Below are 27,923 nucleotides of genomic sequence, written 5' to 3'. Positions count from 1 at the left end.
AATCACGCCGATGCTCATTTGTTTCTATCTGAACCCTTTTTCTTCATGTTTCCTTTAAAAATAGATGCACAAGCGACCAAGAGTTCATTCACAGGACGACCACGCAGATAGAGGGTCGTGTAACTTGTTCAAGCATCACTTGGTCCCGAGGTAGCAAGATACAATGTCGATGATGACAAGAATACATACTATGATGACAAGAAAAAGTGTATTTATGGTCGTATTATGTCTTGCCTATGTTGTGATTTCTGGCAAGAAGTTAAAAAATAAAGATGCCCTTTGTGGAGACAAGGTAGCTTTATACAAATTCTTTAAAAATAACCCGAGAGATGTTCCATTTTTATACGCTCCGTAAAATAAAAAAAAATTAAATATGGCCAGATCCTAAAAGTTACGATTAGCCTTCTGAGGTGCAGTAACGTGCGATAGGCATTAAACTGAACAAACAAGTTCAATGAAAACAAAAATAACTAAATAGAAAGGAAAATGGAGTAAGTAAAATATGTATCAGTTTATCCAATTAAACGGCTAATTCAAAGATGTTAGTAGCCGATATAGGATATTTTCTTACCAGCCTAAGTTATTAGCTGATATAGTAAAAACAATTATTATTTTGCTTAACCATAAAAATATAACATCAATGAAATAATAGTAAAAAATCATATTTACTTTTCAATCAATTGTTGTTTTTCAATTGTTGTCCAAGAAAACAATTGACCAGTTTCAATTTTTAATAAATTACTAATTGACTGCAGACGCATTCGGGATCATTCATGTGGACCATGAAGAGGAATCCACCTGTTTATTTTTTTGGAACAATCCACGTTTCTTATACAAGAGTGTGGAATTACATTCCAAAAAGTTCCAAGGTATATGCCTACTAATAGAAATAGAGTATTTTGCCTGTTTAAGGCATGTTTGTTTTAGAATAAAAGTAGCCGACTATTTTTGGTAGGCCTACCTATTATTATACTGCAACATGAAATCTGCAAAGGGATGTTGTCCTTTAATACTACTGTAATTTTGCTAACTTATCGTGATTTCGTTGTCATAATTATTTTTGTTGTAATTTTCAAATTTTGAGTTCGTGCTAAAATTGTATTCTATGCTACTTTAATGGTCAAAACACCTTCCAGCGAAAATAATTATTTTGTAAACAGACTGATTTTGTCATATCAAGCGTACAATAAGTTTTCAAATATAGGCTATATGGATACATTTAGGCTACAAATTGATTTAAATTCCGTCTATAAAGGTTTCAGTTGTTATTTTTACAAACTTTTACTGTAACTTGAACATTCTATTACATTTATCATCTTCTGTAGGTGGCATTTGAAAAAAACAAAAACGTATTTCTGGAGTTGGATCTCACGGACCCAAGAACAAGAGCTGATTTAACACGTTGTCAGTTGCTACCACGTGGTACTCGTTTACGTGAAGTTCTTCCAGCAGACCTGTATCGACGCTTGAAAAGGCATCTTGCATATATAAAGAAAGCAATACCAAGCTGGATGTCGACGGAACAAAAAATGAGAGGTTATTTATTTCAAAACAATTTTTTTATCTTTTTATGGTACACAAATGTTACGGAGATCTCTATAGAAAATTCCAACAACGCCTTTTTTCTAAACGAGATTCAAAGTATTTAAGTGATAGGCCTACCAGTCGTCTGCAGAAGCACACTTTCCTAAAATCCGAATCTACGTAAGTTGTTTGATTGATGTCTTCAATTTCACAGTTTGATCATTTCTAATACTTCATTTTATGGGAATAAAAACATTACGAGATCTCTATAAAAAAATTTAAACGAAGAACAAAACGCATTCAAACATACTTAAAAGTGGGAAGCCTTCCAGTCATGTGCAGAAGCAAACTTTCGTAAAATCAAAGTCTACATAACAAAACTTAAACGTAGTTTATGAGTTGTTTGCTTATGTCTTCGATTTTGTAGTTAAACCATTGCCGGTATGCAGGTTATGATGGCAAGGAAATGTATGAGTCAATTGTCGGAAATTGGGAACGCAAAAAGCCGATTTGGACGATGTTAATGATAAATTCACTTACCAAAGAAGATGTGAGATCCCGCGTAGCTCCTGTTCTTGACCTTTATCTTGCTCGTCAAGCCAGGAAATTAGGAAAACACGTTGGAGCAATTGAGAGCGCAGATGACCAGTGTCAACCTCTTGATGAATTGAATGATACTCAGGTAGCCTGCACGAATTCACAAAATAATATACGGCACCTACAGTACGTTAAAAAAACAGGCTAAAAGCCTTATTAATCTTTTTGTCTAAGTTACTGTATACAAAAGCACTGCTGCATTAATGAACGAGGATTACTGGATTCCAATTTGTTTACTTGATTGAACCAACGCATAAACATCAACTAATGTGTTCACAGGTTTCGTTTATTTTAAACCACACTCTTCTGTCTCTTGAGAAGCTTCGTCAAGGACAACTTATATCTCCGTACACTACGGATGACCTCATTAGAAAATACAATTGTCGAGATCTTGATTCTGTTCGACTGGACATCGAGTCAACTCAGGTATTGCAGTCTATCAACTCAATCTTCATCACTGCTGCTTTTTAACAAAGACGCAAGACTTTTTTTTACAATGATGCATTTGAAATTGAAGAGAAATTTATCTTACAGCGAAGAATTAAAGATTATTTTGACAATTACAACATTTTTACTTGAAAACATATCTAAGACAAATGGCGATCGATAAAATCATTTTGGTATTTAGGTTGTTTGCAATTTTAATCATACTCGTTACATACCACTAGCTGAAATGCAGCAACGGGCAACAATTAGATCATCGCGTACATTCTGTAAACAGTTATTGTGAATTTATACGCGGACACAAAATGTTGATATACAAGAAACTTAATTTCGTCATCGAAATTAGTCGATCCATCATCACCATTTTGTTGAAACAACGTTTGAAAAATTTACATTTTGCTTAGTTGCTGCAAGCTGGGACTTCAGTCCAAAACAAATCACAGCGAGTTTGGTCAGGTGTGTTGTATTTGTATGAATGTCTATTGTCTACAGCTCAGTAATGTAACTAACAGATCAATGAAAATGCGTAGATTTCTCTGATGACCAACGTCAGTGTCCAGGCAGAACTTTTAAACGAAGGATACAGCTCTGGCGACATGGCCACGGCGGCTGAGATTGATTCTTATCTTAAAACAAAGTTGCTTTTCCGACGAAATCAACTTATGGCGGAACGAATCAAGACCTTATTGAAAGACAAACCTAATGAAAGCTTCTTTTTTGCTTTAGGCACAGGTACAGTAGGTTATGTTTCGTAAATTACCACAATTGCTACAATCTATCTTGAGATATATGTTTGGATAGGCTAGTTGCTGATTTGTTTTCGACAAGATTATGAAATCACAACCTGTAGACAAAACCTTTACTTTTTTGCTTTTGACATTTCAAAGTAAAATTTGAGGGTGAGTTACGCTTTTAGTATTAGGGAACTGAATTCAGGAATTTTTATGCAATGAAGGTTTTTTGGTGGCTGTGTGAGTCAAATTAGTTGCTTAAAAGTGTCTTCTTCTTTTCTTTTTTTTTTTATCTAGAATGATAAATTTAAACAAAACAGCCTTGTTTTTTCACATTTTTCAAAATATAAATAGTAGGATTGTTGTGTCTCACTTGCAATGATAGCCTAGGCTACTGTGTGCAGTTACAAACAGCCTGAAACAGGCCATTTTCTATTTTTTGCCATTGTGTATTCTTTTTGAATCTAAATAGGCATATTGGCCTTCGTTATTCAAAGCAGTCATTTATCTCGAAATGCGGCATATTTTCACGCGTTTTGAGTATCTAACTCACCCGATACCTATTCTTCGGCAAATAGGTCATCACGAGGAACTTGTTTAAAACCGCAGTGTTTGCTAAGTGCGCCGGGTTAAGTAGAAATGCCATGACGATTTATGCAACAAATCTTCTAAGCGTACCTCTGCAGTGCGGCCAAGATGTCGGCAGCAGTGGCCGAGTGGTTAGCGTGTTGGGCTCGCAGTCGAGAGCCTGCATGTTCGACTCCAGCCACCCGCACTTGCTGTTGTTTCTCTAGGCAAGAAACTTTACGATAATTGCCTCTACCCAGTGATCGATTGTAATGGGTACGGTAGTACCAAATTTAAGTCATACGTATAGACAACCGAAAACAGACATTGCCGTCGGCTGCAGCGTGGGTCAGGTGTATGTCGGAAGGCGTAGCCTACACCTCAGCGCTCAAGTCCGCTTTCCCGCAATGCAGGATAAAGATAAACAAACAAACAAGTAGCTGCAATACAGCGATTTTGTTGTTCTGTGTAATTTTAACAACATAAATTGTTACAGTTATGGGTATTTGTTTCACATCGCTCTCATTTTTTCAAGAAACAAATCGAATTGAATGATTTCTTATTTTTAAGTAGAAACGAGTAAACGGGGATGTAGCCCGCGCTAATATCAACATTTCTTTTAAATCCATTAGGTTTTGTGTTTTTGTTACCGACTGAATTTTAAACAAGTGCAGCTATTTACACATAGGAATCAATTAACATCACATAGCCTACGCAAAACCCATACTTGTCTGGTACAAGCTAACGCTTTATTTATACATGCAAGTTTCGGTTATAACATTTTTCAACATTACAAAGTGATTTTGAAAGAATTTAGCCGTTATATTTTAGTCTAATAATCTAACTGATACTTTACTCAAGCACAAACTCACAAAGTAATATTATTATTTGTTTAATCTACAATACTTTTTTTACTTGAGGAAGTAATTATCTTTTAAGTCGTTAAAAAAATAGTTTTGCCGATTATGCTTCAATGCACGAATGCTTTCCCGGGGTGTTGCAGTAAAAAATGAACCGGCAGTTTAAAGTTGCTCATCAGTGTTTTTTTTACATTTTTTTAAAAAGTTCTTTCCACCCACTAACTGCTACAAACGCAACATCCAAGGACAGTCACGAAACAAACAAAAAAATGGTGTGGAAAGGGAAACTAGAGTTGCGACAAAGTAAAAATGTTATAATCTAAAACTTGAGGTCTGACATATCAAATAGTTCGTTAAGTAATCTGGTTCCATAGACAATTCTGGCAAATTTTACTTTGTTTTGGTCACTTTTTCACTATTTTATGGTGTTTGTAACGATTTAGTCAAGGAAACGCTACTGTCAAAGTTTCACTTTATTATAGTGAAAACAAATGGACTTTACATTAATAGTGACGCACTGCGTTTTGACCTCTGCTGAGTATCTACCTTCGATAGCATATCGGTTATTTTCCTTGCACAGTTCAAGCTTCCACTCAATCCTGTCTACAACAAGTTTGTTTGTTTCAAGCACTTTCTTATCAAAAGAACTGGTGAACTGTACTGGACATATGTTGAATATTTAAAGCATCTCAGTTGGCTTTAAATTGATCTTATCAGATTAAAAAGAGTGTGTCATAGTTTGAAAGCAGAGTTTCTTCCAAAGTGAGGCATTAGCTAAGTCTAACAGTCGCCTCAAAACCAGCTGTTTACAACGTGATGGACAGATAGCGTAAATTGGAAAGCTCTGTTGTTGATAAATGAATTCCCCGGATTGTGTAAATACTTTAAAGTTTCTTAAAAAATAAAAGGATATCGCCGTCGTTATTAACACTTCAAGAGTGGGACTGTTGCCTTGCATTAAATTCTTGAAAGTGCCAAATTGTAAGATAATGCCTTCCATGCATGATAAGACCTGTTTAATTAAAGCAGAAAAGTATGTGATGCTGTTATGCCAGACAGCAGTGCAACTAACATGAAGAGAAAAATGCAATTAAATATTAGACTAAAAGTCATTAATAATAATTACAGCTTAGGAATGTGTAATTAAATAATCTCGTGTATATTTGAATGCTAAGCAGCTGCGATCTGTTTATTTTAAACCACCAGCCTACATGTAGGACTGTAGGTATCAGTTAAAGTTGTCAACTAATAGTTGACTTGTTGCTTAACCTCCGAGTCGAATTCCACTATCCTGATGGCAAAAGCACTTGAGGGTTTGTTGTTTTTGGTTGTCAATTTTTCATGCCTAAATTATTTTCATAAACGACGTGTGTACGGATTCTGAGTGTTATGCTGATTGATTCCGCCCTTGAACCTCTGCAAAGTTCTTAATTTTTTTTATTATTTTTATTTCAAAAAGTTGGTTACGCTGACAGTCCAAGCGTGTCTAAGCATCTTTTATTGCAGTCTAGCTGTGGCTAAGCGTCTTTAATGCATTTTGTGCCACGGTAATCCGGGGTAATACCTACATTTGAAGGACCTTTGGAGTCACTTTTCTGATATTTTAATCTGAAGTGTCTGTAAGAATCTAAACCAATAACATATTTATTTATTTCATTACTTCTTTTTAAAATTTTTGACCACAATCTCTGCTCAAGTTCCCATTTAATGAATTGACCCATTTTGGTCAATCTGAACCCCAGGTTACCTTAAAAATTCGTAACGCACAAACCAATTTCATGGTTTAACGAACAGTTGAAGAAACATAAACAAATAAGTTTCTTTATGCATATTGTCGTATTCGTTCCTGATGGCCGTAAAAAGCCTCTGAGTTGAGCTACCGCTGATAAGGAAAGCAGCATATGTCCTACCCATTGTTATATGTTATTTAAAAGAAACATTTATGTGCACAGGTCATTTTCTTGGAAATGAATCTGTTATTGACATTTTAAAGCAGGAAGGCTTTGAAATTCACAACGTAAACCACACTGTATCCTCAAGGTGAGTTCTTTCGCAATAGTAGCCTATATAAGCTACGATTATTTTGCTTTACCCTACTTGTCAAAGTTTTTATTTGTGAAGCACGGCTGTTCAAATGTGAGAATCGGTGTGAGTATATGGAATGTGAAAAATAACGTTATCAAATTAGTTTTTAAGATCTAAGAATTACGTTAAGATTAAACAACGCGACATCTTAACATTATATATACATCATGGCGATATATTTTGTTTACGTTACAGAATCATCCGCCAGTCCTTCAAAAGACAAAGGCATCTACGATTGCAGCAAAGAGAGAAAAACCAAGAAAAACTTAGAATACAGCGTAACAAGTAAGAAAAAAGTACATGCTCAACTTTTCTGTAACAAAAAGAAGGCAATAAAATCAATAAGCTTGCATTTGAAGTCTGAATTTTGTTAATAGACCGCATCTTGCACTGTATGACTGCACTATGAAGAAATACATAAATGTATTTTTTGTAAAATAAAGGTAACTTTTTATTCAATGTTCTTGTTTACACATTTCTAATTTTGTGTTTTTCTTTTTTTAGAACATCCCACAAAAGTTCATGGTCTCACCACAAAGAAATGCAAAGTGAAAAGAAGGAGTTGTTTCACACCAAAAATCAAGTTATCGATCATTATCCAACAAGTATTTCTCCTCAAGTGCACAAAAATTGGAATAGAGATTCGAACTATTTACAAAACTTTCATACGACTTCTCCGAAAAGACACAGATCTTCAAAGAGTGTGAATTTTAAAACTTGGTCTGTAAACCCGATAGTTCCAAGCAATAGTGCAAAAAAGAATGTAGTTTGCTATAAACAACGGTTGATTCTATTTCTGATTGGTGCTCTCACTGTATCTGTTACCAAGACTGTGACAACATTTATATGTTAAACTTCAGACGTTCACAACGCCACGACAAATTTTCTGTAGGCTATAAATATCCCACAAGTCACCAGTAGACCTTCAGTCAGAAAATTACTAAGGTAGGTAAGATATATGAACTTGCTTTAACCTGTTTACCATATCTTAGATCGAAGGCCCTTTTAATACAAGTTCACTGAAGCTATGCAGGCCCAGGGTAGCCTACTAACTTCACCCAAGCTCTTGAACTTGTGAGAAACACAGGTTTTAAGTTTGAATGCTTACCGATTGATTGGGTAATCTTGTGTTGGTTTTTCAGATGACGTCTACATTTTGATTACGAGAACTATTCCAAGGCATGCATTCATTACAAAAACAGTAAACTACCTGTCAAGTCAACATGTGTATTTGAGTACGGTTGATGGTCGAAGCAGATGTCTATGAGTCGCTGTGGTATGGAAAGTTCAAGTTAACCGCCATCATTACTGTTATAAAGATAAATGAAGGCTTACGTGTTTAACTTTATGCCAAAAGCATCCAATATGACAATACAATATAGATTAATTAGCCCACATATTGATATAGATTGACTTGTGTCGTGCGATTGTGCAAAAAAAAAATTGTAAACATAAGACGCTAACACAAAAAACAACAAACTACCTCAATGTATCTACTTGTTGCACATAAAGTGTTTTTTTTAGTTCTTGTTGTTTGTATTGAAATTGCTTTTAAAATGTGCAAGATTTATTTTTAGCCTTTTAACTTTTTCAGTAAAGTCGTGATTGACATGTGGAACTACAGTGATATATTTTTTCTTTTTGTTCAGACTAATTTGAATTTCTTTCTGCACTTGTTGTTAAAGCAACTAAACTCCAATAAAAGATTGTTCCTTTCAATTTGTATGTTTCAAAGCTTTAGCGTCAAATCGTTTTAGAATAAATACCACACTTTTAGTCACGTTGAATAAATCAAGTTGAAGAGAAATTATGCGTCGGGTTTTAGAACAGTTCTTTAGGCCAGGGGTGTGCAACCTTTGTTACAGGAGGGCCAGATATAAATATTTGGGTGAAACCGCGGGCCGCACGTTTATTTAACATATGATTTCTAGTAGTTACAGGCACAAAAGAGTAGTTTTTCTTGTTATTCATGTTATTCTTATATTAGGGGTTATCTCCTTCCAGAAATAATAAGTTAGGACGCATAAATTTCTGAAGAAAACTGCTATTCAAATTTATTGTCACACTGTCTTTAAACGAACTCAGTGAGAAGTTTGCAGCTGGCTTCTTTTCCTGACGGCTTTTTTCAAATTTACTTTAATGGAAGTGATCGCAATTCGAAGTCCATTTTCCAAGTGTTGGTCTGTCAGAACCGATCAATAGGGAGATTTCATGACGCCCGTTTTAGAAAAAAATGTTTGCACAAATACGTTGAGCCAAAAAGTGCCATTTTTGAAGCCATGGATTTTTGAAATGTGGAAAGTCATCTTGGTTGAGATGTTTTCGGTAAAAATTGCCAAGATTCATTTTTAAATACTTTGCTTTCAAATCCTTTTTCTCTTGAAGATCAATCAGTTCAAGTTGGATATCAGCTGGTGCTTTGTCAATGTCCGTGTTGAATGGCGAAGAGAATATATCAAACAAATGTTCATGAGATTTGAAGTCCTTGAAACGAGCCAAAAATTCATACAACAATTTTTCAAATTTAGTTTTCTTTTCCGGATGCATTCCATAGTCTCTCAAAGTTGGAAAGTGGAAAAGATGTCCTGTCTGTATGTGAGCTTTCCAAAGTCGTACTTTGTTCATAATGCCTTTTATGTGACCATACATTTTTAGAAATAATTGATTAAACTACCATTCAACGTTTTATAGGCAGAGAAAACTTTTTCTCGAACCGTAGAAAATTTCATGATCAGATCACCGCTTCAATGCGTGATGGAAAGCTACAGATAAATCTGCATCTGGCATTACGGTGTCCGACAAATTGTTCGTAAACAATTATTCGTAAAGCAATTCTTCGTAAGCAATTCTTCGTAAAACAATTCTGCGTAAACTTAATTCTTCGTAAAACAACTCTTCCTAAAGCATTTTTTTGTGCATGTAGTTCAAATTTGATGTATACTAAGAAATGCTTTACGAAGAATTGTTTTACGGATTTCATTTTACGAACAACAGTTTACGAACAATTGTTTTACGAAAAACTGTTTACGAAGAATTGCTTTACGAAGAATTGCTTACGAACAATTTGCCTATAACCTGGCATTACAGAGTGCAAAAAACAGTGTTGCAGAACGCGTTTTCGAATATTAAATTTTCATCAGTACAACTACGTTTATGAACGCAATAACAACGGTTAACTTTAAACTCAATACAATACATTACAAACATTATAAGGACATATTCTCAGTGTTCAATTGAATATTAATAAATCCAGAGACATCAGAATAGAAAATTAAATACAATGGATTGGCGGTGGCCGGTGGGAGATTTCTAAAATGGTTAACAGAAGGTGCGAAATCTACAATATTCCACTCCACAATGAATTGTTCAAACGTACCAGACTAAACTAAATTACCGTATAAACATGTTTCGCGGGCCGCACACAATTCAAAATTGGCACATCTTGGCGGGCCACATAATTTTTCTTCGCGGGCCACATTTGGCCCGCGGGCCGCACGTTGCACACCCCTGCTTTAGGCAGTGCGTAGTTGAGTTTTATTTTAGCAAAGATGCAATGGTTCTACTGGCGGCAAAGATTTTATAGAACAGAAAGTCCAACAAAGTGACATTTAATACTGATCCTGTGGCCTTCCGCTGGCAGCAACTTATTTGACAAGTGCCGATGTTGTTCCTTGACACCCATAAAAGTTTGAAGTATGAATTTTGTATGCAACAGAAAGACAAATATGGGAGTTTTTCTTCATGTGTGGTCTCAGCATTCGCGAAAGGTGGACTCTTTCTCAGAGTTCGTTTGTCTAAATTCATCATTTAGTTTTCACATGAAGTCAAGCGGAAACAGTAATAACTTTTGCTCTGATTTAACGTTTCTATTTGTTATATTTTATCAAGGAGCTGTCAATTTATACAAAAAGGATACAGTGTTTTAGCTGTGTTAAAATGTTTAAATCAGTTTAAACTTAAGTACGGTATTTACAAAGACTTTGTAGACACAACATTAAGCAGCAGTTCACTGACCTGTTCTTGGGACCTTTCGAAGCAAATTTAACCTTGTAAAGCATATTTTTCGGTTGAAAAGTGGTCTACTCTACGGCGATTCCAGTTTTACGGCTTTACGCGGATCGTCCATTTAACAACGCCCAATCCTTCTCTAAGCCCATGCCATATAAACACACCTATTACCTAATGCGTCTGTAGCCTATATGGTGGTGAAAATCAAACTGGATTAGGTTGTTTTAAATAGTTTTCGGATTTATGTCAATGAAATGCCTGCATAGCTAGTTTCTTCAGTTGGCAGTTTCATTGCACCAGGTTCAGTTTGATCAAAAACAAAAATTAGTTTACAACATCTGCGGTTTGAAATGCTTCATCATCGGTTCCAAACCCAAACTTTAGTGAAAACCACACGGGTCGTGTTTTCTCTGATTTGTTTGACGCAAATTGGAAAATGTTACGTTGATTTAAAGCGCAAGCTTGCTTTGAACTTCAAAGTTTGCATTGCCTCAAAGCAGCAGCTGTATTTTTGAGAACTTGTAAGAAAACACTTTCCTGTTTGCATTTACTTAATTTCTGAAGAGAACAAATCCTGAAAATAAAAGTTGTTGCAATTCCCGAAAGCAAATTGCTTTCTTTGTTGCTGGTGTTCAAGCTTTGAGGTGGCCTGAATTTGAATTGACGAGCTATCAAGCATTTATTGCGCCTTGTGAAGCAGAAGATATCGTTTTTTTGACTGTTTGTACTTGAGTTTGTTTTTACAGTTCGGTCAGGTCAAGTGCTTTGTTGTGTGACAAACGAACGCAATTCTTCTGCTAGCATATTTGTTATTGACGAAATACACCTGTGCGAATCAGTCGCTTGAGAAAGAAAAGTTCGTCACATAATTACGCGTGTCCAGCTTAAAATGTTAAAGATTACCATTTGCTGTTGAAAAGTGCATTCCAACCATCCACACCGCTGTTTTGTTACTCAGCTGTTCATGCAACAAGTTCTTGAAGCACTCGTCATTTACTTAATTTTTTTAGGAACAGGCCGCTACTATCTACAGAACATAAAAGTTTGTTTTAGAGGAAAACGAAAAGATGTCCACACCGCTGTTTTGTTACTCAGCTGTTCATGCAACAAGTTCTTGAAGCACTCGTCATTTACTTAATTTTTGTAGAAACAGGCCGCTACTATCTACAGAACATAAAAGTTTGTTTTAGAGGAAAACGAAAAGATGTCTTTTCATCGTTTTTTTTTTTTTTTTTTTTTGTAAAGGAACTCACCAACCGACTGTCATTAGTGACTAACTCGCATAACAGATCCGTGACTCTTTCAAGACTTGCATTGATAAAGTAGAGATAAAATGCAACTCCCTATAGCAGGGCTACTCAACTGGCGGACCGCGGTCCGAGTCCGGACCTTCTGGGTGTTGAAGGTGGACCTCGGGCTTCTAGAAGAATAACCTCATTGCCACATTTTAGGGCTTCTTTAAACAGATTTCCATTAGGAAAAAGCAATATTTTGTCATTATCCAAGGAGCTGGGGGCTTCGCCCCCAGACCCCCCAACGCTTTGCCGTCTTCTCTGATGTGCGATCCACACTGCAAGCAACACAATACACTTTTTTCCTTTTTTATTTCTTTGTTTGTGTCAGACAAAAATCCAAGTCGTGTTACATACTACCTGAAAAGAGTTTCGGTGCTCGTAGGCTACTGGTTGTTTAATTTTTGTAGTTGCATATGAAATATTCACCGGACCGTAAAAATATTCAACTTGTCAAAATGGACCTTTGCTAACATTAGATGAGTAGCCCTGCCCTATAGTTTGGCACGGTCAAATATTGTCAACCGCAGAACTTGTATTGTAAGACATAAAGCAATGATACCAATAAAGGTATATTCCATTAATAGATTTTAAGGATGGGGTTCTTATAATAGGCCCAACGCAGATAGAATAGTAATCTGATACCTAATCTATAAAATGACAGGCAATAATGTTAATAATGATATGAGTTTTAATTTACTTTGTGCAATGTAGAGAAAGCTTTCGAAATTTTATTGAAAAGCTAAAAAACACTACACTATAGGCCTACAAACTTTCAACAATATTATTGAAATCTTTCTGTGATTGTGAGACGGTAAAAGAAAAGTTATTCAAAAGGTAACTTCAAATTTCAAACTAAAAATTGTAACTCAAAGTTTTACGGAGATTAAGTTTTTGACTTGATGAATTTGATCAAACATAAGTGTCCGTCTTGATAAAAAAATAAAAAATCATTATTGAGCCTAAAAAAGCACAAAAATTCACCAGAAAAAGATTAAATTTGTCAAAAAAAAAACACGCATAAGCCTATCCACCATTAAAGCTGAAAGCTTATTTGCAAGACGTTGAAGGAGATTAAGTCAGTGGAGCATGAGAATTTTCTCTCACCGGAAAGCAATAAATTCTCAAATCGTGCGCATACACGGAGCTGCTCATTCCTTGTATGCAAGACTTCCAAACGTGCTGACAGCTATGGCAAAAAAAACTTTCCTTTAGTCATAATTTCAGATGCAAATATCAAGGTTTTTGACCTTTCCGTGTAAAGTTGACTTGATAAGCAACTGGAGATGCGACATCTCAACAAGAAAGACTTTGAAATTGCAAAGCAATTGCCCATCGGTTAGTCAAACGATGGTCAAACACAAATTTAGTATCATTTTCTGGAAAACACAAAAAAAATACTTTATTTTTGCACCAGTTTGATTTTATATAATTTCACGCTTTTTTATAAGCAAGTTTGATTTTTGTTAATTGGTAACTTTAGTTGTATCCCGGACTCCGGGAATGTTACTTATGGCTTTACAAGTGGTTCTGAAGTGTCGTATCGCGTAATCGCCAAGAGTAGGAAGAGATAGTACCGGTATGAAGGTGATATGAATGAACGCGTTTTCTCCGGTCTGACACCGAGCGGTGTTGTTTCAGCCTTTTCTTGAACACTTCGAAGCAGTAGACGGCGCGTAAAAACACTTTTGCTTGCCCATTTTGCTTTTTTCAAGTGTCCAAAGGCAAACAGTTGGTGAAAGAACTTGTGGATTTGTCATCTGCAAAGCTGAGGTGCAACGAATGAAGTCGAGGTGCGAGAAGGTTAAAAAAACTGTTAGTCTACAATCTACATCTTTTTAACAAGAGGCGATTTTAGTTCTAAATTGGTTTGAGAAAATTGAATACTGAAAAAGTATGTTGTGTGTACTTTGTATTTTGATGTTAGCGCTAATGCAACAAAGTATGCGGTAGAATTTAATATTTATACGTATTTTGTTTAAGACGGTTTAACAAAGAATTACTTCATTTTGCTCAAAACCACGTAGACAGGAAAGTCAGTAACTATCATTGTTACATTGAACAATGAAATTTGTCGCAGTCTTTTTTCGTATTGTCGTTAGGGCACTTGTCAGTTAACCACTACCTGGTGACTTTGTCAATGGATACCACACTCTCCGCACCATAGGGTGGCTTGTACAGAGAGCAATATTTTTTTGCATGACCAGCCATCTGCATTTACTGCACACACCAGCCGCACTCTCTGCTAATTTGTGCCAAACTCCAAAGAGACAATTGTGCACAGAAGCGACCATAGTTGCTGCAGTGACTTCAGATAGTCCATGCAACCAAACTTAATTTATTTTTTAGAGTAAATTTGTTCTGCTAGCTTTTGATTCAAGTTGCAGCATTGCAAACAGAGTGACGTAGCCTACAGCTACTTCTGTCAAACGACAATGAGCGGAAATTTGTTTACAACCTTGATTTTCATTTGGTTTACTCTGGCAGTATCCGCACGGCACGCTCAAGATGAAGATTTCATTTGCGACAAAACGGTATTCGGAAGTTTAGTGACGATTTAGCAATTGTATCAAAGTCTTAAAGTGTGGAATTGATATGACTTCTTGAAAGGTTTGGTGTCATAGTTTTAGCCTAATTTGTAGCCAACTTTGTTTAGGCAAAACGTTTAAAGTTCAAAGTTATCACGAATCTTGCCTTACGGTTATTGAAAGGGATGATTGTTAGACAGTTTATCTTGTTGCTGGTGTATGTTTCAGTCTAGTAAAATAATAAAAATAAATAACGTCAGTGTGTAATATCATCTGCTCTCCCGCTATGCAGCCTATGCGACGAGATCAGAATTTTTAACAAGAGTCAAAAAAAAAGTAAATAATTTTCACACGGAATGGGCTAATTTTAAACCGAGAGTCAATAACAAGCATAAGGATTACACAGAGCAATATGATAAACATTGTTGGTGTTGCGTGGTTAGTAAAGTAAAACCAAAAATTAATGTCGTTGCTAAGTTATCTGCCCGACGGTAAAAGAACTAAATATTTAATTCGGATGTAGACTATTGATAATTACAACCGCCCACAATAACTTAATCAGTAAAAAGCCACTTGCATTAACTGGGAGTGACAAAAAACATAAATTCTTAAAGAAAAAATAGTGCCATTTTTGGAAAACCTTCTATTTTTTGTAGTGATGAAAGACTCTTAAGTAAAACACTTATTTCTCAGGTTTTAGTATTTTTTTCACTGCAAAATACTGTTTTCGGTTGTACTTAGGCTTCAGTGGCTGGATGCGATTAAAAGCAATGTGTGCATATAATGCATCTAATCGTGGGAGAAATAAAACCAACCAAAGTGAAAGTTTCATTTGCCATCATCATTTTTTCGAGCACGTCGCCCTTCTTCCATCTTAAAAATATCATAAATGTGTAGTATGACCAAAAGAGTAATTGGAATCTGTATGACGATTTGCTTACTTAACTAGAGCAATGAAACTTCTTTTTAGGCAAATTCAGTTTTATGGAAAATGAAAAGAAGCCCTGCGGTTTATTTCTTTGGAACAATCCATGTTCCACATACAAGAGTATGGAATTACATTCCAGACAACTCAAAGGTAATTAAATTTTGTAAGAGATCACTTCACATCTTAATCATATTAATCGTTACTTGTTTGGTTTGAGACAGTGCTGTATAACTCTTAGCAGGTGATGACAGGGACGTAGCCAAGGGGAGCTTGGGAGGGGGTAATCGCCCCTCCAAAATTTATCTTGCCCCTAAAAATATGTTTTATGCTATTGCAACGTTACCATTGTAATTCATGTTAGATGGCGTTTGCCTCCCCCCCCCAACAGTTGCTTTTGCCTTCCCAAAATTTTTTTTCTGGCTACGTCACTGGGTTATGCACAAGTATAATTGTTAAGCCAAGCATTTAAAGCATGTTTATAATTTCAAATAATTTAGATTTATTGCACCTGCAGAAAGCCTTCTACTCCAGTGATAATGTTGTTTTTGAATTGGATCTTGCCAACAAAAATACGATCCGCAAATTAAATCGTTACCAACTGCTTCCAAGAGGTACAAGATTGCAACAGGTTCTTCCATACGACCTTTATAGAAGAGTGAAGCAGCATTTTGACGTTGTAAAAGAATCATTACCGGGATGGATCTTTCCTGGGCAAAAGGTTAGCGGTGAGTCGGAAAAATAATTTTGAGTTAAAAATGCTCCTTAATTTGAGGCAAATGCTGTTCATAAGTTTGATATCATTTTTGCGTGAATTTAAATTTTCATTCTTTTTAATATTTTATAAGTGATTTGTTGTTTATATTTTTTTAATGGTTTTTTATTTTTCAAAGTTGAGCAAAGCGTATTTGTATTAATGTTCCAAGACCTTATGACCAAATTTCTTTACAGAAATGCGCAAGAAAGAGATATTTGCATCTATTGTGGGAAATTGGAAGCGTAAAAAGCCCATTTGGGTGATGCTGATGATTAAATCGCTTACGGAAGCAGAAATGAAGTCCCATGGGGTTCTCGTTTTTGACCATTATCTTGCTCTCCAAGCTGAAAGATTGGGAAAACACGTTGGAGCGATTGAGAGCGTTGATGAGCAGTGTCAGCCTCTTGATGGATTGAACGATACTCAGGTTTGATGAAGCTTGAAATTTAATCTTCTTCTTCTTCTTCGTTTGAACCTTCTTCGCCACTCCAGGGGTCGAGGGGCACGCTCTTTAACAAGTTGGTTGGCTATAGGTTATATCAAAAGATTTTTTTGCTCAAAAACGAGCTTTTAAGAATTACAAGTTTTTTAACATATTTTTTTTTTTATCCAAAGTAGCTCTCGGTGAGAATGAGCAGGTAAAATCAGATTCTTTCTTGCTTTTCTAGTTGTTTACTTCAGCAACGTATGGAATGTCACAAAGCAAATGACTTAGATTATTTATTTTAAAATTTTAGTAAACTTTTTAATTTTTTTTAGGATTTTTACTTGTTTATATTAAAAACCTTTCAAAAACTAACTATATCGATTCTAAAATAAAACACTTTTTAAAAATTAACAGCATCTGATCTCAAATAAAAATTCTACTCAGGTTTTTATAGCTTTAAACCACACGTTGATGATTCAAGAAAGGTTTGATCAAGGACAAGTTCAAGATTTCTTTTCCAGTGATGACCTCATTCACCAATACATTTGTGGAGAACTCAATTTAGTAAAATCTAATAATAAATCTAACCAGGTACTTTATTGTCACTGTTTGGCATAAAGTTATAATAACAGCGATTCCTAAAAATAAGATTTGGTTGTGTCAATACGTTTGTACGTTTGTACTATGTTTGTATCACCTCATGTCTAGTCTTCATTGACGATGATACTGGCTAACCAATGGGTGTCCTCATATATAACGACAACATGAGAGAAGAGGAGAGAACTATATGTTGGTTTTGTGTCACGATATTCGCATGCCTTTGATAGAACTCCGCCCACCACTGAAATGGAAGTTGCTTTTGCAACACGCAATTTGTAATAGGCTACAACATAAATGAATGCTATGATTTTACGCAGTTTTGTTATCGATTTTCATTATTTCACAAAATAAATGAAACACCAATCCTCAAAGAAAGAGAGAAGGGAGATTTGCAACAACAAATTTTTGTGCACAAGTTATATTTTTGTGATTATTTTTTTTGGATTACAGGTTAGGCTATTAAACAGTTCCTTAACCTTAAAACGGCGAAGCATGAGCCGAGATGAAGTGGAAACAGACGTGGAGTTGTATTTAGAAAACGAATTAATTTATCGTCGAAATAAACGAATGGTCAAACGGATTAAAATACTTCTGGATGCCAAGTCCAACAAAAGCTTCTTCTTTGCTTTTGGAGCAGGTGAGTACTTTTGCAATAAACTACAACATCAAGTTTTATAAAAGTGAAAATTAATGTTAATAGTTACGTCAGAAAGCGTGACGTCATAACGATGATATAACTATGTATATTGTGCTGATATAGGTATATTATAAAACGTGATTATGAACAGCATCAGTAAGATTAAGTATGGTTACATACATACATATTACATACTATGGCTACATAGGCTACAATACATTTTACACTTGTCGCAATTCATAATCTGATGATTTTCGTCATCGGACAAGAATGATTTTCGTAAATACTTTTGAAATCAATTTTAGCAAAGGACGTCACTTTAAGCAATCTTAACATCATAGTGCTGACAAAAACTTCACCATATAAAGCGCCTTTTTTCCTTATTTGCAATGTTTATAGATTTGACAAAAATAACTGTCACCAGGAATGCTTTTATGGAGGAACTTTTGAAAACTAAACTGGGTGCGAAATCAATAATCCCTATATTTGCCGTACACAGTTTTCGTATGAAATAAGATACTTTCTGCAAATTAAAAACAATTGATGAAATTTTAAGAAATAGACATTCACATTTTGACACTTCTTGTCGAAACATTGTGCTTTGCTATTGAAACAATGAACTAATTGTTTGCTCAGCTATACACTGAGTATAAGTCGGAAGTTGATTGACAAACGAGTTCTACCACCTGGTAGCAGCTGTGTTATTTAATCTCAAAAGTTTACTCTTTCTAACTTGTCATGCTTTGGCAATCCTGACAAGAGTCTATCTGAAGCACACAGAACGTTGGCGTAGCCTGCTTGGTTCATTTTTTCACTTTCCCATTGTTGTTTTCATTCACGTATTTTTTCTGCGCTGCATGAGAAGTTATGGATTAGAAATGCCAATGCGGGGCAACTGCAAAATCGTAGCGCTCTCGGAGGTGAGACAGCAGAGCATTTAAATGCGGAGCTTTGATATGTTTTTGACGACATTCTTTGTAAGAAGTGTCGTAACAAATGGAGATATTTATGTATGTTATTTGACTTTTCTTACTCTTTCTACCTCAATAAGGGACACACGTAGATTGTGCCACATTAACAGATGCAAAGGGGACAATTGATCACGTGCCTAACCCTAAAAATACAAAAACAAACAAGCAAGATTTTTTACAAAATCATTTTTTTGTTCGCTTTGCTTTGTTGATCGGCCATCATTCGGATAACTTGCCCAGTGACATAAGTCAAGTGTTTTCAGTATTGAATTTTAGCAGTAAATATTTTGTCACGTGCCTCCCCAACATTAAAACTGCGCTAATCCGAATTAAAAACTTGTTTGTTTAACTACAAGAAGCTAACAATCGAATTAATCTTTTCCAGTGGTTATGTGGTAGTATAAAATAAATAATGTCTTAGGCAGGTTAAACGAGCAGATGGAGACACATCAAACTGGTTATAATTTTTGCCTTTAACCTCCTTATGCTTCAACTCATATGCTGTGAGCGCCTAAATGTTTTTCTTGATCCAATACTAGTTGCATATATACATGAATCAGTGTTATTTCTGCTTATCAGCTCATCATCTTGCTTGTACAAAATAAAAACTAAACCAAAGTTTTAATCTAATCATCAAATTTTCTTCATGTTTGTTTTAAAATTCTGAATTATTGTACGGTAGTAAACAAAGCTAACCATTTTTTACATTCATAACAAATTTTCCTGGCCAATTTTGTTTACATTATTCATAATAGGCTACATTTTGACTACTCGAGTGCCAAACGGCGTCGTCGTTCGTATGGAGCAAAAATTTTGTGATCAACCGAATGGAAGAACTTGGAGCTAATTTTTTGTCAGGTCATCAAGTTTACGGAGGCCTGTTATTCCTTTGTGAGAAGAATGCATGGTACAGTCAAAGATGATCTGTTTGGCTGTTTGCTGCGTCGCACCACAGTGACACGCAACAGAGGCCCTTATCCCCCAACGGACCAAGCAAGCATTAAAACTCCAGTTCTCAATCGGTTCAGTGTAACTCACTTCCGTCTCTGAAGCTCAGAACCAAGTGGGAGTGAGGAAGCAGGGAAGATGTCAAACAGTGCGAGGCGGGATTTTATGTTCAGAGCAGTGCTCAATTTCTCAGACCAGGCATCCGACATGCTAAAATTAGAGAGCCGGAGTTTTGCAGCATGCCTTACAAAGAGGCACCTTGATGATAAACGCTGTATAATTGGAACATTGAGAGTGTGCTAAACGGCAAATCAGGACATGGAGATAAAACTTAAAAAAACGTCTTTTATGGTGCTGTAAATGAAAGTGTTAAAGTCATAATATGGATGTTTTCAGAAAAACAACTTGGACGTTTTCAGAAAAACAACTTCAATGATTCAAGATTGCTCTTGTTATCATGTTTGCTTGTGAAACATATGCTGGGAAAGAGTAAGCACTTCAACATTTTTTTTCATGCTGAGAATTTATGCATCTAATCTTGTGTTGGTTGCTACGAATGCCTTCTTTTCCCTATTGAGTCCAAATAGACCATAACATGACTGAAACATTGAATCACTTTATTAAAATATATAGCTTGGAAGCTACCGCATCTATACTTAAGTGAATCCATCTTGAAATGCCAGGTCACTCAAGCTATTGTCGCCACGAGTTATCTGTGGTGTCGAGCAACAGACCATTCATTACGTACTTTTTGAGTATGAAGAACTTCAACTTATTATTCTCAACCCCTATTGCCGGTGCCATTGCAAATCTTCTCCTTTTTCACGTTGATATGTCATGGAAAAGGTTGACAACTTTTTAAAGTAAACAGAAAAGCCAGCTTGCAACATTGTTTCTTTTTACATTGATTCAACCATTGCATAAATGTAAACCGACAGATTTTGCAAAAGCAAAAGGATAATTAATTTGAAATACTTCTTTTTCTGACTGATTATTTTTAGAGTTGTACAAAACCCAGCAACATAGGATTGATATGTTGTTTTTATGTCACTATAATCTGCTATACGCTTGCTGCAGGAGAAGCCTATGTATAGCGTTAATCTTACTCAAGGAAGTAGGCTATCTTTCATTTCCGATCTTCATTGATTGTCTTCCACCCACCGTTCACCAGACGATGTTCCATTTCCATTGACAGCTTTTGTTCTCAATTTGTACTTTCATCAAACACAAAATATTGGAGAGATGAGTCACATTTTGCCATTTATCAAACTTTTTTTACAGTGATTTATGATCTGGCTATTTTAGCATGGTGTGGTATACAATTCAGCTTGCAGTGACATACTACAATTACTGTGTAAACTCATTATTATCGGAAGTGAGCCTGATGTTATACTTCTCTTCAATTTTACGTCTATCATTTCCATGTAGATATTAACCCCAAGGAAAAATTTAAGCTGTTTTTTATACATGAGATCAACAGATTGTCATTTAATTTCTTACAAAGTTGTTCCTTGTTGAAAGGTTGAGTTGTAACATGAAAAATACTTTGAGACATGTCGCGTGTACTTCGTAAACAAGAAGTATACACGAAATTGTATCCCAAAAATGTGGTTTGATTAAAGTAATGAAAAATAAAGCTGATAAGGTGTTTTTGTGATACGCATTCGTTTGAATATAAAGAGTTATTTTCTGATACGCTATCACAAGACTTTCAAACCTGCATAATCTGCAATTTTTCCTACGTTTTCTTTAGAAAATAAGCTTCAAGTTTTTGAAGCTAAATTAGACCATACAGAATTATAGATTCACAATAACTTGTCAATCAAATTTCCAGCAAAGTGGACATTTTAAAATCAAACTATGTCGAAATGAATTTGTTTTGCCCTTGCGCACAAAACGTATCCCTAAAAGAATTTTTCCTTTACTGTACATCAAAGTTCATTAAATCGATTTACCAGTTTGTTAATTATGTTGAGTAAACAGAACGTGGTGGCCTATAATAAATAGATTGCTATCGATGTGAACTGTTTGTTGTTAAACCTATTTTTTATTGCTGTTTTCACAGCGTTAATTAACCAGTTTTTGTTTGTTATTGCTGCTTCCTGGCATTCTGCGCATTTTACTATTCTAGCTATCACAGCTAGATATGCAAATACAAACAGGTTCACACCGAATGAAAAATCATAGGTATTCCCACGGCCCTTCAGATCTTTTATTAAAGTTTTTGTGTTTGTTCAAGGGGCTAATTTGAGCATTACTGTGCTTACACAAGTCTCCAGTCATACCTTGCTAGACGAATATATCATAAAACAAAAATGAAGTTCCAATAAGCCTACTATTAAAGCAGTGTGAGCAGTAACAATGAAGAACAAGATAACACGCATGGTGTAAACATTGTCGTAATATTTTTTGTTTGTTTAACAAGTGATAAAATCCAGCATCTGGCTCCAAAGCCTAATAAAACTTTAAAAGAGCCGAGCTGTTTATATGCACAAAGTATTTTAAAGTTGTATGTCCCCTCATTTTTCGGATAATAACTTATTAGATCTAAACTCAATTTGATGCAAAAATTAACATTACAAATTGGTTGTTTTCTTTGAAAGAGCAGGAAGGCGAATCCCGACTTTCACTTTCAAGAAATTTTTAGATTGATTTAAATATAAAAAGCTAAACGCAATCACCTTTCAACCAATCAATGTTAATCTTGTTAGTTTTCTTTCGCGTTTTGTGATGCTCCCAAATTATCTACAATCAACTGCCTTAGCTGTTTTAGACAGACCGTATGTTTTAAAATTAAATAGTAATCAGTCAAATCTCTCCGACGTTTTTTTAGCATTTAATTTATGTAAAAATTCGATGAAGATTAGTGGGCTCTATATCAGATTCTTCAACATCTCATAGCCCATTGTAATCTCTATTCATACAAGATAATTGTTTATTCCCAAAAACTCAGAGTTAAGTAGATTCGAGTGTTAGCTTTATCGGTAAGCGGCAAGATGAAAGCTCAAACTTGTTTTGCGGTTTACGATCCTCTATTGAATAACAAGATACATGACTTGAATCTTTATTCAGTCAAAGAACCCGCAAATCGATTGTCTTTTGTTGATGGCAGACTAAATTGCGAAAAAGCGACAACTCAACTTGATTGATTAGTTTTTTAAACTGTCCGTTAAACGTCGATTGAACGTAGACAAACGTTGTGCAAACATTGCAACAACTTGAAACAAAACCAACCAGCAGCGAGTGGTCATTTGTGCCACCTTTACAAGCTCAGGTATTGAGGCAACGGTGTATATGACCAATCGAAATCAATCACAAACGTACACCAAAAAAGTTAGTTTACCAAAACATGAGTTCGAAGTGTTGGGTTATGCCGCGGGGGTCCAATGTGTTGAAACCATCAATTGCTCTTTGCATTCTTGGCTCATTCAGGGCTGTCCATCATTTTCGAGAAAGATTTCTCTTATCAGTTTGACAGACGGTACTTGAACTCGGAATGGTGGAAGACGTCATCGCATTATTTGAAAATATTTTGAAGGTTTTCCGAGGCTGGCATACTGTACGTCTGCTGTACGATCAGCAGTTCAAGAACCCAATTAAGCAAATATACTTTTCAGCTAAATGTATTTTTTGTTTGTTTGTGCCACTCTATGAGTATTTACTATTGAACCAAAAGTTTTAGTTTCAATTTGTATGAAAATCTAGGTTTTATTAATATAGGCACATACATTGTGGACGTTGTAACAAGAAATCATCATTCAACTACAAAAATTACCAAAAAGAGGTAGTGACGTTTTTAAAATTTTCCCAAAGCAAGTCTCCAGACACCCAACTACTATTTTTGAGTTTTCGGTCTTTATATTTTGCGGTGTCCACTTTGCCTTCATCTTTTTGATTGGGCGGAAACTTTTTGTGATTTCCGAAGATTTTTCATTAGATCCGCTACTGAACAATGGTTACGTTATTCAGAAAATGTATTCACGTTGTTTTGTTTGAACTCGGCTTTGCTGAATATCTGAAATACGGTAATAAGATTGTTTTGTTTGTTTTTGTTTTACTGATGTGAACTTGCTTGTTTTTCTTATATTTAGGACATTTTCTGGGAAACAATTCGGTGATAGAATTGCTTAGAAAAGATGGATACAGCATTGATCATATTAAAGCCAAAACGTTCAAAAGGTATTTTATGAAAAAGATTTTTTCGGGACTCTCGACTTTTTTCAGGTGTTATCGCAAATGCTGGTGCTCTGAAAATGTCTTTTGAACTAAAATAGCCATCCAGCTTTCAACTCTCTATCGCCCTTAGGTGTACATCGAAAAAATAGGTTTATCAAATATCAAAAGTTACCCGAAATACTGTAAGCTACGGTAAATCACAATAATAAGTTAAAACTGTACTTTATTGCGAGGTAATATTTTATACACTGTTTTATTTGCAGACGATCATTTAAAAAAATCCGAAAACATTCACACTCTGATAGCTTTTCTGCATGGCTTCAAGTTCAAGCATGGGCTGATGATGTCGAACAACATGGCTTCAGGTGGTATAACCTAGAATCCTAAATCGTTAAGTTGCCCCGTGGTTTGAAGTGTAGACTAAGATGAAATTATCTTTGGTGGAAGTTAATAAAAAAAAGAAACAGAAAAATAAAATAAACGCAAACTCATATCCGAAAACGGTTAGTTACAGCGAGACTGTAGTATTTTTACAATTTTTGTTTGTTTTAGTTGTCACAAAATAGAAAAAAATTAGCAATAACATGAAACGATGATGATTTCACTCTCCAGCTTTGCACTTAAGTAATACATTTTAAAAAAGTTCTTCATTAAGCCTAAGCTGGTTGATGAGATAGCTTACAAACAGCAACCAGACGGCTCGTGGCTAAGAGGTTAGGGTACTGGTGCGACGCTTGAAGATTGAAGAAGCGTCGGTTCAACACGGCTGAGGGTCATGCGGGTGTGTCTGGTACGAATCTAACAGTATGCCAAATGCTGAACGCAAAGACTTCGCTTCTTTGCTTTAGCGTCCACTTTACCTAAATGTTCAAACCATCCGCGTAAGCTAACGCTCTGAGAATCATTCTGGGGGCCTTGTGTAGTAAAAATAAATAAACAGACAAAACAAAGTACGGTAACCTTAGCGGGTTTAACATGTTTTATTACAAAGACATATACAAAGAGATTACAAACATGTTAAACCCGCTAAAGTTACTTTGTTTTGTCTGTCTATGGTTCAACAAAGCAAACTCTCTACCAAAGCTTTAAAACTAAATAAACATAAAACAGAAAAAAACATTCGCAGGGCAAACTTTGTTTCGTCAACAGCAAAGTCTGTGTTAGTGGTTCAAAGTAGCGTTGACAGGGTTAGGCTACTTTGGACCCGATCCCGACATGACTTTAGGTGCTCGTAACCTATCCAAGGGGCCCGGGAGTTTGAAAAAACCACTGTATATTGTGTGGATACAGTGCGTTTTTCTTAGAAATGTTTTGATTTGGGGCCAGAGAATCTCACTGGTACCGAGCCAAAATTATCCTCTCAACATTCATGAAAGACGCATAGGAGCTGGCATTCCTTGTTGTTAAGTTCGAATAAAGACGGGCATGTTTTTGTGTGATGCTTTAAACTTGCCTGTGACACAATAAAATGTTGCAGAAATCAGAAGCGTTTTGGAAAAAGAAGACTTCATTCTCATCCTTCACGACGAAATAAGCTTACCACAAGAAATAACCATAAAGTGCATCGAAAAAGAAATCTTTCTATGAATGTAGAAGAAAGGTAAGCGTTAAACTCGTGCCTGCAATTTATAACGGTGCTAACCATGGCTACCTAGAGATACGGCCTGATTTGTCACATTTTGCAGAAATTTCCAGATTTTGCTAACTTCGGGCGAATGTTTAAATAATTTTTTCTAAAATTTACATTTTTACACTTTCTTTACTGTTTTCTCCAGATGACACAATAGGTTTTAACATCCTCAGATGTTGAAAAACAAAAAAAAATTGATTTCGAAGATTTTAGTCAGGCTGTTAATTTTTCAATAACAGTCTGATTCATCGTTTTTCAACTTACTTTTTCTCATTTGCTACTGCCTCCCCAAGGCAACAAAAGGCTTTTATATCATTAGGATACAGCTAAAAGTAAAAAAATCTCAGAAAATGTCGGTCAGACATTAGCAGTAGCTGTAATCAAAATCTGCAAAATGTGACAAATCAGGCCGCATCTCCAGGTGGCCATGTATTAACAAAACGATTGTATTTTTTATCTTTGCAAATAAGACCTTTTTTGCATCCATATGTCCGTCTTTACTAGCTATTTATTCAGGTAGTAAATAATACATATTTACCCAACTAGTTTTGGTTAATTATCAAGTTTAATCCCGTGATTGACTACCAGAGTATAGGCATATAGGTTGTTGTCGCTGGTACTGACTTTTGTCCATGGCACGTTAATGTCAGCAAATAAAAAGATACGATAAGTATGAAAGCAGGGTGTATTGAAGATAAGAATAAGTGTTTGTTAGTAAACGCAAGCTACACACCCGTGATGAAACCTGAGCAGTTTAATAAATCTCTTAAATTTTGAGTCTTTATTTTGTCTATATAGGCTACAGTTTGCTTCAAAATACTCGCTATGCAAAAAAACTTTGACCATGGCCTACCCAATTGTTTTGATTTGCAGTTGCTTACATAAAGTAAAATTGAAAGGTAGTTCTAGGCTATTGTAGATTGAATTTTTCTAGCAAGTCGTTTTGCAGATTGCATCTTTCCTTAAGATTCTTATAAATATATTCAGTATCAATTTTCTGTGAAAAGCTGTGTGCTTTTTCCATGAATCCATTATTACTTTTTAGACTAAAGTTATTATTTGGATTTTTAATTTTTAGATCTTTCAACCAAACTAGCTCTTCAGCAAACAAAGAACACGGTGGTTTGTTTACAAGATACAGTCACACTTTTGCTGGAAAAACTCGATCTCCATTGAGGGTTGTCGATCTCAAATTAAAACGTTCTTCTTCCCACTTTGACGGATACAAACAATCAAGTGGAAAATCAACCATTTATTTTGATTCAACAAAGAAGAGTAAAAGGACTAAGCCAAAGTTAAGACGCAGAAGAAAGTATCACCGTAAGCCAACTTCGAACAAAATCTCTTACAGTTTTTCATCTCCAGAAAAAGGTTTAAGTGTAGAGATTTGGGAAGAATTGCTTCCCAAAAAGATCAAGAGATATAACTCGAACTCATCTCCAATGCACCAAGGTCAAGTTTTACTATGCGTATTTATGGCAATGATTTCAGCATTGACAGTTCAAGTAAATGCTTCCTACTGGTTTAATGCCTTGAAGCTAGATACATCTAAAGGACATGCTGATGCATATGAAAGCAAAAGGACTTCTGTGAATAAACAACACAGTTTTTACGCAAAAAAAGCAAAGGACTTTGTCCTGAAAGTATAGCCTATAGGCAAATATAAAGATACAGTAAATACAGCAAATTATGTAGACCAGGGGTCACCAACTGGCGGCCCGCGGGCCGCATGCGGCCCGCCACGCTGTATCGCTGCGGCCCGCGGAAGGTATCAGCGTACAAGTATAACCCAAAATACTTTTCTTGAGGAGTTAAAGAGCACGAAGGCAAAAAATACTTTCCGGGAAGCATATTTTCGCTTTGCATACGATTCCACCGACCGACCAATCAGATTATAGTTCTAAGTGGGGGTTGGTTAAAGTTATTCCAATGCGATGTCCAGCCACACTGTCCCAGTGGTTGATTAAAATGTATGTTTTCGAATTTCGAAAATGTCTGTGAGCATAGGGTTGCTTATTTTAAGTTTGCAAATGTCATGTAAACACTATTGTGCGTTTCATCGTTATTGTGTTTCACGAGCAGTGTTCTCTGTATGCAAGTTTTTGTTGGCAAAATAAATCGGTGTGCCAACTCGATTTATAATAAATTGGCAAAATATTATATATAAATTTAAAAACTTTTTCTGATTGTATTATGAAAATATTTAGCTTAGTTCT

The 27,923-nt window shown here is 35.5% G+C and overlaps 2 protein-coding genes across 2 annotated transcripts; both read left to right on the top strand.

Annotated features, from left to right (window-relative positions):
• The first annotated feature begins 193 nt into the window (after positions 1 to 193).
• On the top strand, positions 194 to 7,097 carry LOC145781636 (metalloprotease TIKI2-like). Its single transcript, XM_082593311.1, has 8 exons — positions 194 to 292; positions 756 to 869; positions 1,326 to 1,536; positions 1,974 to 2,206; positions 2,401 to 2,547; positions 3,096 to 3,297; positions 6,676 to 6,763; positions 7,004 to 7,097. Exons 1-8 carry the CDS (start codon positions 194 to 196, stop codon positions 7,095 to 7,097), a joined length of 1,188 nt encoding a protein of 395 aa, XP_082449437.1.
• Positions 7,098 to 14,597: 7,500 nt separating this feature from the next.
• LOC145782520 (metalloprotease TIKI1-like) lies at positions 14,598 to 27,912 on the top strand. Its single transcript, XM_082594323.1, has 10 exons — positions 14,598 to 14,642; positions 15,607 to 15,714; positions 16,079 to 16,289; positions 16,513 to 16,745; positions 17,190 to 17,336; positions 17,796 to 17,982; positions 23,993 to 24,080; positions 24,341 to 24,442; positions 25,555 to 25,677; positions 26,786 to 27,912. The coding sequence occupies exons 2-10, from the start codon at positions 15,628 to 15,630 to the stop codon at positions 27,354 to 27,356; spliced, it is 1,749 nt and encodes a 582-aa protein (XP_082450449.1). The 5' UTR covers positions 14,598 to 14,642; positions 15,607 to 15,627; the 3' UTR covers positions 27,357 to 27,912.
• The last annotated feature ends 11 nt before the right edge of the window (positions 27,913 to 27,923 follow it).

Source organism: Aplidium turbinatum, chromosome 13, assembly GCF_918807975.1.
Source record: "Aplidium turbinatum chromosome 13, kaAplTurb1.1, whole genome shotgun sequence".
Classification (NCBI taxonomy): Eukaryota; Metazoa; Chordata; class Ascidiacea; order Aplousobranchia; family Polyclinidae; genus Aplidium; species Aplidium turbinatum.
Note: the sequence above shows the minus strand (reverse complement) of the source record. Positions and strands in the feature narration are given on the sequence as shown.